At 39.4% G+C, this 15472-nt stretch overlaps 1 protein-coding gene across 2 annotated transcripts; it reads left to right on the top strand.

Moving 5' to 3' along the window:
* The first annotated feature begins 447 nt into the window (after positions 1–447).
* On the top strand, positions 448–10580 carry prkra (protein kinase, interferon-inducible double stranded RNA dependent activator). Of its 2 annotated transcripts, none has more exons than XM_081368186.1 (8): positions 448–500; positions 777–967; positions 1076–1157; positions 1249–1315; positions 2209–2326; positions 2413–2507; positions 5979–6141; positions 8437–10580. In XM_081368186.1, the coding sequence occupies exons 1-8, from the start codon at positions 487–489 to the stop codon at positions 8592–8594; spliced, it is 888 nt and encodes a 295-aa protein (XP_081224312.1). In that variant the 5' UTR covers positions 448–486; the 3' UTR covers positions 8595–10580. The 2 variants fall into 2 exon arrangements, with proteins under 2 accessions (XP_081224312.1, XP_081224313.1); XM_081368187.1 differs by lacking the exon at positions 8437–10580 and adding an exon at positions 6862–8353.
* Positions 10581–15472: the final 4892 nt, after the last annotated feature.

Here is a 15472-nt window from a genome sequence, read left to right as displayed (position 1 = left end):
CGTCAACTGTTCGGTTTTGTTTCCAAATTTATTTTTTTGGGTGAACTGTCCCTTTAAATCTGAATCCGATTGGTAACCAGAGCCGTTGTTACAACCTATTTTTTACAGTCTATGGTTACAACCAACACTAGCGTATCTATGAGAGGCGGAACCCGAGATTCTAATTGAAAGAGAGATCGCAACCTTTGCGCAAAACGGCTAACATGAATGGCTCTCAAGACAAATTATTGCCATATATTTATGCAAATAATGTTAAAGATTAACGGCAAAGCTGATCAAGCAGTATATTCCGCTCAATATTCACTCAAGAAAGGCACATTCTAGTCTCCACAACGATACGCATTTGAGCTAAGCTTGGGGGTTTCCCCTAGAGGAGGGGCTCTGGCGGAGGACCGTTTGGGAGGCGGGGCTTATAGTAAGTATAGAGGAATTCTATTGGCCAGTGTTTGTGCCAATCAAAGTAGAAGCGGCATACGGATAGCAATAATGGCTGATTCTCAGTAAGGAACCCATACAACCTTTTCTTCTTTCTTTTACATATAACAATTGTTGTATTTCAACACATATGTCTGTTTAATGTAATATCTGCAGCGGTTTGGACTGAGTTGGGCGCTAGACTGTTTTACATGGGCGGGATGTGTTATTGTTTTGTGTCTCTTACGCAGTGCTCAACATCAACACTGTAACGTATATATTTGAAATGTTTGTGGGCTGTATTTGTCCTTTGCGCTTTGTTCGCTCATTATTCTGACGAGGTAACACACATATTGTTCTAGTCCCAGTGTCGCGATGGCTCATCAACGAGTCTGCTGTCAGGATAAAACGCCAATCCAGATCCTGCACGAATACGGCATCAAAATCGGCAGCGCGCCCCAGTACGAGCTCATACACGCTCTCGCTGACGGCGACGCGCACCAGCCTTCCTCCTTCATCTTCAGTGTCACCATAGGAGATGTCTCATGCAAAGGTCATCTTTTATTCACACGAGTAATATAATAGCACCTAGTATGAGTAAGTAATAATAAAGTGTACACTAGTATTCTAATAAATAATCGTTTTTCTTATTTTCTTAAAGGGCAAGGATCCACTAAAAAGTCGGCTAAACATGACGCTGCAGAAGCCGCCTTGAAATTATTGAAACGAGACCCCCAGCCAAAGTAAAATACACACACCGTAGAGAGGGATATAAACCATTATAGATCCATTACTTCAGTTAACACTGATCCAAATGTTCTGAATCTTTCACAGTGGTCAGAGAGACAATGGTCTTTCTCCTGAAGGCGGTGACGGATCCAATCCTGTGGGAATACTGCAGGTATCTGATCAAGCTCTTCACATCTTGAAGCACAACTATTATTGTTATTATTATTATGGAAACAGTATTGCTGCATCCACGTTCGCTGTTTCCCAACTATACACCCAGATAGCAATAGCTGGATCCCAAATGGCACACTTCATGTGGACTCGCGGTCTCGTGACCTTAAATTGCGCGTGCTCGTCAAGTGTACGAGTCCGTAGGGTGTCCCATTCGGCACTGAACTCGAAGGAGGTCCACAAGGCTCGAGTGTGCCACCTGGGATCCAGCCAAGGTAGTGTCGGCCCAGATCCGCCCCACATCTGGTACACGTGGATTCAACAGGGCACACAAGTGGACCGGATCTGGGCCGACACTATGTTGTTGTCTGGGTAGTGTGTGAAGAGTATGCCAAAGAGTAGTATGTCTGAATGCATAGTATTCAAAATTTTCTATATAGTATGATTGTAATCTCATCGTACTACATCCACCATGTTGTCATTATCATGTGATCTACCAGTGTCAGTTGCGTCACTTCACTGTCATTCATAAATCCTCTCCCGTGGCCTCATGGGATAGTAAAGTGTCCATCGAATGCACACTTCGGAATCTCACCAATAGTAGGGATGAGTCACGATTTTGATCAATTCCACACAGACAAAATCAAGCCCCGCCCACATTTGTTCTTGTTTGAGGAGCGGTTTCACTCGGATATATATCACAATAGGAAAGAAAAGATGAGCGCAACTTCTGTTTCATGCAGACTTTAAAGATTATGTGCCCTACATGCATTTAAAAAATAATAATGATGTGCTCAGATACATCATTTATAATAAATACTGCAATATTCTTTCAACAAAAAAAGTCAGTTTTGTTTCCATGGTGAGTTTAAACACTGTTGTGTGTTTTGTGAGGAACTGGCCATGCAGCGGGTGTGGTGTCTGCCGGAGTACATGGTGTGTATGGAGACGGGTCCGGATCACATGAAGGAGTTCACCGTGACCTGTCGTCTGGAGGGCCTGGAGGAGTCAGGTGCCGTCAGCTCTCTCACACAGAGACCTCAGGCTCGGGCTGAGCGCAGGAGGACTGATGCCATGTCATGTGCTTTTGCTCATCAGGGACCGGCAGCTCCAAGAAGCTGGCCAGACGAGCAGCCGCTGAACGCATGCTGGGAAAACTGCAGAGTCTGTCCGGCTCTCCCGAGATCACGTGGGTTAGTGACGTTCATCCATTCAGAGATGTTTTGGGATTCTTTCACTGAAAATTCTTGATTGGTCCTTAGGTTTAAAGGGATAGTTCACCCAAAAATGAAAGTTAGCCCATGATTTACTCGGCCTCAAGCCATCCTAGGTGTGTATGACATTTCAGACGAATACAATCAGAGTTATATTAAAAAATGTCCTGACTCTTCCAAGTAGAGGTCTTCTCCGGTCCTAAAAACTGTACCCGACCCGAATGGACCCAAGACAGACCCGATAAAATTAGACCTGAGTCCGACCCGACCTGACGGCATTTCCTTTAGAACCCGACTGGACCTGAACGTAAACGGCATTTAGGCAAAATTCGCATTTAGAAAACCAAACCCAACGCTGAAAATGAAAATCAGGTTTATGTCAGAATCCAATGTCAGATTGCCTACATTGTGCACAGTTGCGCTCTGAAGTGCTGCAATGTCACTTACACATCACTGTAACCCATTACGTCCTATAAAATTTGGCCTAATGTTATTTACCGGACCATACGATGATTAACATTAGAACCACCACAGGGTAAAATTTACCGATGGCTATTTTTCAAATGTAGCCTATAACAGATTTTCAATAAAAAATCCAAAGTCTCCCAGTCATTGACTGCTATTTAGCCTACAATCCCGTTGTTAAAAAGTTGTTTAGATAAAACCAGATTAAAAACAGGGCATTAGAACCGCCATAGCAGAATTTACCATGTAGGCATGTCTTTATTTGCGCAACTTTTCTTTAGCAACGTGAGCAACAAGTCTGCTTACTGCAGTCACACAACGCACGTTCAAAATAAGATGTTTTAGCCTACTCATAAATGTTCAAACTTTGGATTAATTATTAAAATTTGTTTTGCAATTTTTATCGTTTATTGTTTGCTATTTATTCAAGTCTGCCCGTTTCCTGAAGAAAATTCCGATCTATGATGTAGGCTAGCCTAATGAATAAAACATTTTTTCTGATTACCCCAAGTTTATTGGGGTTGTTCTCTTATTCAAATTATAAATTATATAACTAAGCAAATTAATAACTGAGTAAATAAATGCGGAGGCAACCGTGCTTATAGCCCATTGCACGTAGAAGTGCGGATTCGCTCCCTCATTTAGAAAAAGTGAGAGAACGGTGTCATAGATTTGTTTTAAATAATGCAATTTTGTTAAATGCCTAACATAGTTTAAAAGAATTCGGGTCTTCTCAGGTCCATTTGGAAAAGGCATATTTATTTTAAATTACCCGAGACCCGAGGCCACTAATACCGAACCCGACCCGTGCCCGAGACACTCGTCGGAGTTTTGGACCCGAAACCGCTCGGGTCTCGGGTCAGACCTCGGGTTTTCGGATCCAAGTGGACCCGTGAAGACCTCTACTTCCAAGCTCTATAATGAGAGTGAATGGCCGTTTCTGTTTTGAAGTCCATAAAAGTTCATCTATCCATGATAGAAGTGCATCCATCCATGATAAACGAACTCCACATGGCTCTGGGGGGTTAACAAAGGCCTTCTGAAGTGAAGCGATGCATTTGTATAAGAAAAATATCCATATTTAAAACTTTATCGACTAAAATAACTAGCTTCCGGCCATTATTATTCACTGCCATTATAAAGCTTGGAAGAGCCAGGATATTTTTAATATAATGATTGTATTCGTCATAAATATACAATAAGTCATACACACCTAGGATAGCTTGAGGGCAAGTAAGTCATGGGCTAATTTTCAATTTTGGGTGAACTATCCCTTTAAGGAGTGCACATCTAAAGAAACATTCAGTAATTGCATGGATTTCTGTAATTCATTCCAGTGAACGTGATTTCACTGAGTTGATCCTGGATCAACATTCTAATCAACCAATCAGATTTGAGGAACAAGTTTACAGTTTTTGTCAAGGTTATGCTTACAAACCAGGGTTAGGTGCTTCTGCATCAGTGTTATTCACCTTTCATTTCCCTCTGATTTTAGCAACAACTTCTAGTGGGTTTAGGGTTAGGTTTGGGATAGGGTTAGGACTACATTTTCAGACAGAAATGCTCCAGGATCAACTAAATATATTGACCCAGGAACGTGTCTTGCTTGGCAAATCATGGTGACTAATTAATAACGATGAATGAAGAAAACAGGGCCACGCTTCACTCTGAAACATGACTTTATTTTGATTGAACATTTTTATCATGTAATTAATCAGCTTTTCATTAAAGGGGGGGGTGAAATGCTCATTTTCACTCAATCTCCTGTTAATCTTGAGTACCTATAGAGTAGTATTGCATCCTTCATATCTCCAAAAAGTCTTTTGTTTTATTATATTTTTATAAGAAAGATAGGCTGTACCGAGTCTTTCCGGGAAAAACCGAGCGGCTGGGGGCGGGCCGTGTGGGCGAAGCTAAAGCTGTGCTAACGCGCCGAGCTAACAACACACAGAGACATTTGTTCAACAGTTTTACTCACCCGGTTCCAACGCACGACCGCGAACCTTTATCATTGTGACTGCTCGATCCTTAAGCATTAGACGATCTGCAAATCCGTCGATCTGGGCTTTGTTTATAAAACAATCATCGTCGAAATGCAGGGAACAACAGTCTTACACAACTCCGTTTATGCTCAGGAAAACAAACTCCATCCACGGGTTCCTTAACGCCGGGTTCTTTGGGAATCTAAGCAGGGTTGTCTTGCCCTGGCAACCAAAAACACACTTCTTTGGTGACATTGACTTCCAAAAGCCGGGCAGGGCGCTTTGATGGCGAACTGCTTTCACTCTCTTGCTCTGGTCTACGAGTGCGCGCGCGCCCACGATCTTACCGGAGAAGTGCCCTTAGGACCCATATAAGGAAATTCCGCTCTATCTTACGTAAGACAGAGCCATACTCGAAAAAAACTTTCCGAAACTTGTGACAAACCGGAAGGAGTATTTTTGGTACAAAAATACTCCTTCAAACGTACAACTTAGTTTTTGAAACTTTGTCCATGTTTAGCATGGGAATCCAACACTTTAACAGTGTAAAAAACTCAGTATGCATGAAATAGCATTTCACCCCCCCATAATTAAGCATAATTCATGTCTTCATGATCAATTTTCATAGTTTAGGATTGAAAGCCTGGCTCTGGGATAAGAATAAAACAATAAGATCTACACATTTAAGTAGCTTTTAAGTAGCAAATGTAAATGACAAAAAGACATGGTAAAAAGTTTCCAATGCAGTTTCAATGTGACCTTCATGTAACAAAGAAAAATCAGCCTCTGAATCATAAAAATGCCTGAAGAATTGGACACGTCACCTTGATTCATAAGAGATTTGCATTTGCAAGCCGTTGCATCAATATTTCAGCATGAGGAATTGTTTTGCCATTGAATCGTGGCTGACTGAGTCACCATCGAGCCCACTCTCACCAATAAGCTCAGGATGGTGCTTTAGATGATTTGGTAAATCAGATCACATGTGTCATGTGTTCCCCAGAGCCCTCCTGCTCGTGTGTATGTGGAGAGCTTCCGGCAGTCGACGGGGGAGAAGATCTCGCTCCTGAAGATGACTCCTCTCAGCATCCCGAACACAGACTACATCCAGATGCTGCTGGAGGTCTCGCTGGAGCTGGGCTTTCAGGTCGCATACATAGACATCGGTGCGTTCCTGTTCCTCACTTTCTTCCTGTGTGTTGTTGTGTCTTAAAGTCGGCATGAAATCAAATTTGACAAATCTTCTTCTTATATGTAATATTGTAGTGTTTATTATAAATGATTTATCTGTGCACTTCATTATTTTTTTTAAAATTCATGTACCCTTATAATCTTTAATCAAATACATTACCCTTCCCTCCCCCCTCGAAACGACCTCTCTTCTCTTTCGGTCACGTGCCATGGCGAAAGGGTGCGGCCAGAGCCGATGAGGGTGCGGCTATCGAGATGCTCTCGAGGGTGAACTTGACTGATAACAGAGAATGTCTAATAAGGCTGATAACTTGACTTGACTCATCTTGGTTCGCGGGAATAAAAAAATAAAATAAAAAATCCTTCATGGGAGGGTAACGGTGGGGAGTCCGGTGGAGAGAAATCCTCCACAACTGAATGTAAACTGGCATTCAAATCTGCCTCGATTTTGTTTGCAACGCCAAACCTCCAACGATCCAATCAATTCCCGAAGGACGAAATCAAGCCCCGCCCTACATTTTTTTCTAATTTCAGAAGCCGTTTCACTCGGATAGACGTCACAACAAGGAAAAAATTACAATCTCAACTTCTGTTTCATGCCGACTTTAAAGGGATAGTTTACTATAAAATGAAAATTAGCCCATGATTTACTCACCCTGTAGTCATCTTAGGTGTATATGACTTTCTTCTTTCAGACGAATACAATCAGTTATATAAAAAATATCCTGGCATCTATTCATGACAAAAGTGCATCTATCCATGATAAAAGTGCAGATATTCATCATAAAAGTGCATCTATCCATCATCAAAGTGCATCTATCCATGATAAAAGTGCAGATATTCATCATAAAAGTGCATCTATCCATCATCAGTGCATCTATCCATGATAAAAGTGCAGATATTCATCATAAAAGTGCATCTATCCATCATCAAAGTGCATCTCTCCATGATAAAAGTGCATCTCTCCATGATAAAAGTGCATCTCTCCATGATAAAAGTGCATCTATCCATGATAAAAGTGCATCTATCCATGATAAAAGTGCATCTATCCATCATCAAAGTGCATCTATCCATGATAAAAGTTCAGATATTCATCATAAAAGTGCATCTATCCATCATAAAAGTGCATCTATCCATCATAAAAGTGCATCTATCCATCATCAAAGTGCATCTATCCATGATAAAAGTGCATCTATCCATGATAAAAGTGCATCTATCCATGATCAAAGTGCATCTATCCATGATCAAAGTGCATCTATCCATGATCAAAGTGCATCTATCCATCATAAAAGTGCATCTATCCATCATAAAGTGCATCTATACATCATAAAGTGCATCTATCCATCATCAAAGTGCATCTATCCATGATAAAAGTGAATCTATCCATCATCAAAGTGCATCTATCCATCATCAAAGTGCATCTATCCATCATCAAAGTGCATCTATCCATGATCAAAGTGCATCTATCCATGATAAAAGTGCATCTATCCATGATAAAAGTGCATCTCTCCATGATAAAAGTGCATCTATCCATCATAAAAGTGCATCTATCCATCATAAAGTGCATCTATACATCATAAAGTGCATCTATCCATCATAAAGTGCATCTATCCATCATAAAAGTGCATCTATCCATCATAAAGTGCATCTATACATCATAAAGTGCATCTATCCATCATCATAAAAGTGCATCTATCCATCATAAAGTGCATCTATCCATCATAAAGTGCATCTATCCATCATAAAAGTGCATCTATCCATCATAAAAGTGCATCTATTCATGATAAAAGTGCAGATATTCATGATAAAAGTGCATCTATCCATCATAAAAGTGCATCTGTCCATCATAAAAGTGCATCTGTCCATCATAAAACTTTTCTCTGTAACATGTTAAATATTAATATTTTTCTTACACATGCATCGCTTCGCTTTAGAAGACCTTTATTAATCCACAGGAGCCGTGTGGAGGTCGTTTATCATGGATAGATGCACTTTTATCATGGATAGATGCACTATTATCATGATAGATGCACTTTTATCATGGATAGATGCTCTTTTATGAGCTTCAATCTGTTGGTTGCAATGCACTGCCATTATAAAGCTTGGAAGAGCCAGGACATTTTTAATAAAACTCTGATTGTATTCATCTGAAAGAAGAAAGTCATCTACACCTAGGATGACTTCAGAGTGAGTAAATCATGGGCTAATTTTCATTTTAAAGTGAGCTTCTCCTTTAAGAGCTGGAAGTGTTGTATGTGTGTGTTCTGCAGACGAGCTGACCGTGAACGGGCAGTACCAGTGTTTGGTTGAGCTGTCGACCCGGCCGGTGACGGTGTGCCACGGCTCCGGCATGACCAGCAGTAACGCCCACAACGCCGCCGCACACAACGCCCTGCAGTACATCAAGATGGTCGCTAATAAACACTAACAGCAGGACTGCGTGCGCACCGAGTTGGAGATGCCGAACTCTGAAGTGTGGAGCGGCTGACCCGGGCCGTTCTGCTGTCAGAGACGCGGCTCTATGCAGAAAATAAATCCATTTCTGGGTCACAACCCTGAGTTTATTTTTAGATGAGGCAAAGTGCTTCATTTACATCCAAATGGTAATTTATTTACACTAAACCTCAAACTGGATTTTGTCAGATGAACTGAATACTGAATAGAAAGTGTTTGCCACTGCATCAAACCTGACCAAGGTTTTTTTTTTTTTTTTTTTTTTTGCTTAATAAATCAATTGTAAACACCATATTAAAAGGTTTACAGTGTGTCATTCCAAACCTGTAAGACTTTCGTTCATCTTCAAAACACAAATGAAGATATTTTAAATGAAATCTGTCCATCCAATGACTACACAACTACCACTTTGATGCTTCAAAAAGTTCATAAAGAGATTGTAAAACTAGTCCATATGAATTAAGCAATTTAGTCCAAATTTTCTGAAGTCATGATCCCTTTTGCTGAAGCTCAAACGAGTAACGAGAATGATCCTCATTGGTTGTTGCGCATCAAACGTCAACTGATGTGTGAGTTGATGAATGTTTATATGTGTACAAAAGCTTAAATTCAATCTTTTCATCATATAAAGTGATCGAGTCTCATCAGAAAATTTCTCTTCAGACTAAACCGCTCAATTCATATGGATAGTTTTACGATCTCTATAAACTTTTTGAAGCATCAGTGTCAATGGAGGATGAGAAATCGATCAGATTTCATTAAAAGATCTTCATTTGTGTTCTGAAGAAGAACGAAAGTGTCACGGGTTTGTAACGACATGAAGGTGAGTAAATGAAGACAGCATTTTCATTTTTGGGTGAACTAACCCTTTAAGAAATGCACTGTTGAAATACACTCAGCGTCTTCCGCGGGGAACGCTAGACCTGCCAATAACGGCTAAACGAAGCTTTGCAGTGTTGGGTTGATAATCAAGTTCTTCAGTATGGTGTACGGTGTGGCCATCTAGTGATCATAATAATGTCTCCACCTTACTTTGTAAAGCAGGAGTAAGCTATTTTCTGATTCATTAGCCGCTATATACGCGATATTAGCGTTAAGTGGCATCTTCCGCACGGAAGCCATTGGCTCTGTTTATTAGCGGTAGATCTGGGTTTATATTGGCATTGACATTTTTTTAACTGAATGTTGTGACACCTCCAGCAGTGACTGACAGCAGCTATACTGACGTAATTGTGATGCAAAATCTCAAATAACTAGCCTAATTTAGTGTTTTTTATTTTATTTTTTAATATCAATCAAACTTATTTACAAATCGGTAATATTGTTCAAACATGTAGTCATTTTGTGGCACGTTTGGATTTGAGTGTCACGTGCCACTGTATGTTGATCACACAAACTGCCCATTCTAGGAAACACGGAATAAACCTATCTTGTGTCACTACGAAAACTGCATCAGATCCGTTACTGTAAACCTTTATGTTTGCATGGTGTCAGTGTGAGTAAGTGTAACATACATTGGTCAGCGCAAGATAAACCAAAACTGACGACAACTGAGGAAGATCCACCGCTGGTGTGTGTGTGTGTTATTTGTGTGTGATTTAGATGGTAGCAAAAACAAGTAACCAGACTCTAATATTGATCTAAATGTAAGTAGGCCTATAATTTAATATGTGGTTGTCTACATGGCTTTAATATTTCACAAATCGTTTTATGGAATTATGTAGTAAGTAATAAAACCCCCTCTTTTTTTTTTAAGTGTGGACATGCATTCCTTCTGGAGATGCCTGAATGTCTCGTTGAAATATTTGACAACATATGCTTTTTTAAACACAATTTATGATAAAATAATTAGTGTTGGGCAACGATTAATTGCATCCAAAATAAGTTGTTGTTAACATAATATACGAGTGTGTACTGTGTATAATTGTTTTGTATATAATACACACACATGCATGTGTATAAGAAAAGGTGTTGTTTTTATTTAACATGTATATGTAATATAAATTATGTATAAATATATATAAAGTATATATTTATAAATATATATAAATACATGCAAATATTTCAATATACATGCATATGTGTTTATATTTACAAAATAATTATACACAGTACACACACATATTTATGATAATCAGTGCTGGGCAACGATTAATTGCATCCAAAATAAGTTTTTGTTTACATGATATATGAGTGTACTGTCACACATGCATGTATAAGAAAAAGGTGTTGTTTATATTTAGCAATTATATTTATATGTAATATAAGTCATGTATAAATATATGTAAAGTATATACATGCATATTTATATTTACAAAATTATACATAGTACACACACATATTATGTAAACAAACATTTATTTTGGATGCGATTAATCGATGCCCAGCACACAAAAAAAAAAGTCTAAATAGCAGAATAGTGCATCGACTTTGTCCAGTCAATAATGCATTAATGCTGTTGATTAAAGCGCTGAGGGACGAATGGCCCGTCCTCCTCGCATTACCTCTTTACTTTGAGCTTTTAAAAGAGATTGATCATAAATAATGGACACGGGACACACATCACGGTTTGGAACATAAATATGTATTTCTTAGCATGTATTTAATGTGAAACAGCAGGTCTGGAGCGTGTCCTAATGACACGAGCTGTTGTTCTTCTTCAGAGGAAAGCTGAACCCGTGAGTGAGACTCCCACACACAGTGCAGGACGACTCCGAGATATGAGGAGGAAATACAAATGAAACGCACATTTTAATAAGGCATCAGAGATCATTGGCAGGCGGTGACATGTTTTCATGCAACGGTGGGAAACTACAGTGTCTTTCCCTCAGAGGACCTGCTGTTACTTCCCCTCGATACGTCTAAAATGATCTTCTCTGCGAGCTTCAGGTCAGAAACATTCAGTCGGATGAGCTCTCGGCGACAGTCTAGAAGCATCTTAACAGAAAACACAAGGATCACGAAGTATCTGCAATATATGAACTCAACACACAGTCTTGTAGACGCACACTCGTCAGTCGTCACAGAACTCAGACGCTCGTATCCAACAATCTTCAATAGAGCTGTGTGTGAGAGAGAGAGTGTGTGTTGTTGATATGGTTTCATATGCGTTAAGGCACAGTGAAGAACTCGAACAGTGAGACCATCTCGGTCACTGCCACTACACTGTTTTTTGACTTAAAAAAAAAAAAAAAAATCTACTGACATTTCGATAACAATCTTTCTTTACAATTATCTAAGAAATTAAAACATTCAGATCTGCTGCGTCAAACTGAATGCTGAAATTGAATTTGTTTGAATGTTTGTGTTTCCAGTCCAGATCAAATGTAAAAACATGGCCGTTCATACTAGTGTACTACATACTGCATACTATACTATTTTAAAACTAGTGTGGAAAACACATATTCTGCCCACATGATTAAACTTAGTATGGTTAATTCAGGAAGTGGTATCTAGTTTTCATCTTGGCAATAACAATTCTATTTTTAATGCAGTCTGTGTAGGATTATCTGAACTTTTAGAAGTTTACTGAACTAATGAGTCCATTACACAGCAGAAACAGTATTTGGTAGTGTGTTATTCAGAGTGGCACACTACAGCAGCGCACTTCTGCAGTTAGCACAGCATGCTAGTTTTCAGTATGAGTTCAGAACTACATACTAGTGTTGTACTACTTTTACCAAGTCTACCATGTCTTTATATGCTTGGAATGGTAAGAGTGGTATGGTAGTATGCGGTTCTGAATTCAGTAATGCAGTATGCAACCCAAGCACACAGAATGGGACATATCCCTAATCCCACAATGCATTGCATCTGACTTCACTTTAAATTTCAGGGACAGATTAACTGCAAACGTCAACCCAGATTTTGAACACCTCCGTCTTGACGTAGTATTTACTCAGACATACAAAAGTCAAAATTTTAATCCAAAATATAACATTTATATCCAAGATGAAAACTGGACTTAACTGAACTAAACCAGAGGTGAGGTCATGTGCAAATGTAGCACACTACATGAAATAATATATAATAGTGTGCAGTATGTATGACACACACTGCTCCGGTCTGAGATTCAGGAGCGCTTAAGTATGTAGTATGCAGTAGCCTGAAGTATGTAGTATGCAGGAACGCTGAAGTATGTAGTATGCAGGAGCAGTGAAGTATGTAGTATGCAGGAGCGAGCGCTGAAGTATGAAGTATGCAGTAGCGCTGAAGTATGTAGTATGCAGGAGCGCTGAAGTATGTAGTATGCAGTAGCCTGAAGTATGTAGTATGCAGGAGCGCTGAAGTATGTAGTATGCAGGAGCGCTGAAGTATGTAGTATGCAGTAGCCTGAAGTATGTAGTATGCAGTAGCGCTGAAGTATGTAGTATGCAGGAGCGCTGAAGTATGTAGTATGCAGTAGCCTGAAGTATGTAGTATGCAGTAGCGCTGAAGTATGTAGTATGCAGGAGCGCTGAACTATAGTATGCAGTATGTAGTATGCAGTAGCCTGAAGTATGCAGGAGCGCTGAACTATAGTATGCAGTATGTAGTAGCCTGAATTATGCAGTATGTAGTATGCAGGAGCACTGGAGGGCCAGCAGAGGCCTCTGTTGTGCAGTTCATGATTAGATATGCAGTGTTTATGTCTGCGGGTCATTCAAGTGTTATAGAGTTGTGCAGATATGACATCACTTTGTAGGTCAAAACGCATAAGCGAGTTAAATTTTAGCACATCGTCCCGAAGTCAGTGGGTTTTCTGAATGTGGTTTTGAATGGCTGAAACAAGGTTCAAGACACTTTCATGTTTTATTCTACGACATAAAAGACACCAGTATTCCCCCACTCATGATTTTTTGAAGCTGTTGAGTGTCTTGAAAAAGGCAGTTGCTAACAAGTGTCTTAATGGGACTACAGAGGAACAGGGACTACGAACAGATAAACTCAGTCTGCTTTTACACCATCGTTATGCTTATAATTGTGCTCTTATAAACTATTCTAACTCAAGCATTGTGGGAAAATGTTTTTAGATAAAAACTGAAAGAGTTAGTGATGGTGACGTTGCATTTGTGGGACCGTGGTGTAGTTCTTTATAATCCTACCTTTAGCTTTTACTTCTAGCGACTGCATTTAGACTTCAGAATTCATTAAAGTTGTGTTCATCTGTGATAATTATCTTGATGGACAAAACGTGTAAATATAAAGTTTTGTTGATCACAGAGCTTGTTTTCAGCAATAATCCAAAAGCCTATGGGAAAATCCTATTGAGTTTTTCTAGAGGGAACCAGTGTGATGAACTGCCGGTTGTCCTACAAAGTGACGTCACACCTGCACCGCTCTATAACGATAGTGCAACCAGAAATGTACATTCTGCCATCATTTACTCACCCTCATGTTGTTCCAAACCCATAAGGCTTAGGTTCACTTTCGAGTTCGAAACACAAATTAAGATATTTTTAATGAAACCTGTCCATTTCTGTCCCTCCATTGAAAGTTCAGGTAACCAAAAATCAGGGATCCAAAAAGGTCATAAAGGCGTCATCAAAATAATCCATATGCCTAAATTAAATCTGTTCATCATAAAAAGTGATCATATCCCATCAGAAGACTTGGATTAACCAATCGAAGCCTTTTTGGATCTCCTAATGTTCGATTACCACTAGAACAAACCTCATTGGTCCCAGTGCATCAGCTTCGGAATAAAAGACTCAAGTCTGTTCATCATATAAAGCGATCGATTCATATAGATTCATTTTATGACACCTTTTTGGATCTTTTAAAGGCACAATATGTAATTTCTCGCCACTAGAGGTCGCTATTCAAAGGTGTAGCTTGATGACGCCTTGATTTGGCGGGATCATGGGAGTTGTTGTCTTCACCTCTACAGCAGGAGGAGAATACAGCAGAAATCCTATTCATGGATGAGCGGTAATGTATTAAATATTTATTTACGATTTTCTATTTAAATAACGTTACGAAAGCCGTTGTAGCGGAACGAGCCGCTCGAGCGATTGCTAATGAGAGACGAGCGCGACACATGAGCTCAATCAAGAAAACAAGATATAAACAAAAAGACTAACTGTGTTGAGCTTATATATAACAATTATTAGTTTTCCGTCAATGAATGTATCCAAACAGTTGCTCACCTGTCTAATAAAACACATAATATATTAAAGGTGCAGTGTGTATAATTTATGATGATCTATTGTCAGAAATGCATTATAATATACATAACTATGTTCTGAGTGGTGTATGAACCGTTATGTTTTTATTACCTTAGAACGAGCCATTTGTATCTACACACACCGCGGGTCATCTTACACGTTAAGTCGCCATTTTGCGTCGCCATGTTTCTACAGTGGCCCTCAACGGACAAACTTCTCTACAGAGTGCGTTTCGTCACTCTGTTGTTTTTCGTCTTCTTTGTGGTGTTTGAACAGCGTAGTTATTTACTATTAGCTAACTTAGCTGCTTCACTACTCTTACATTGTACTAACTAGCATGCAAAAAAGCTCCCTAAAGTCAACGAATAAAACACTGACACAATGATTAACAAGTAACAATAATATTCGCGATAACCTATCGTTTTACTGAATAATTAAGTAAATATAATTTCTTATTCTATCTTTGTAAAGAAACCTCGTTGCTTGACTGGCTACTCTCTGCTGTCTCAGACGACATGTTTGTCCTGTTTTGGCCACCGTAGCTTCTTCGAAAGGAAGGGCTGAGTCTTTGGTTGCAATTCGCAACCGAACCACTAGATGCCGCTAAAATCTACACACTGCACCTTTAAAGCGTCTTTGGTGTCACTGATAGTGTCCTGGTTGAAACTGCTTATATCTCTGGATTTAAACATTCTTAGAAACATTT

This window comes from Scardinius erythrophthalmus (assembly GCF_964197995.2).
Source record: "Scardinius erythrophthalmus genome assembly, chromosome: 6".
NCBI lineage: Eukaryota > Metazoa > Chordata > Actinopteri > Cypriniformes > Leuciscidae > Scardinius > Scardinius erythrophthalmus.
Note: the sequence above shows the minus strand (reverse complement) of the source record. Positions and strands in the feature narration are given on the sequence as shown.

What these genes read in the sequence shown, in the direction of transcription:
- prkra (XM_081368186.1), top strand. An exon ending in AGGAGATGTCTCATGCAAAG is followed by an intron (nt 968 to 1,075) that starts GTCATCTTTTAT and finishes ATTTTCTTAAAG; the next exon opens with GGCAAGGATCCACTAAAAAG. An exon ending in ATCCTGTGGGAATACTGCAG is followed by an intron (nt 1,316 to 2,208) that starts GTATCTGATCAA and finishes GTGTTTTGTGAG; the next exon opens with GAACTGGCCATGCAGCGGGT.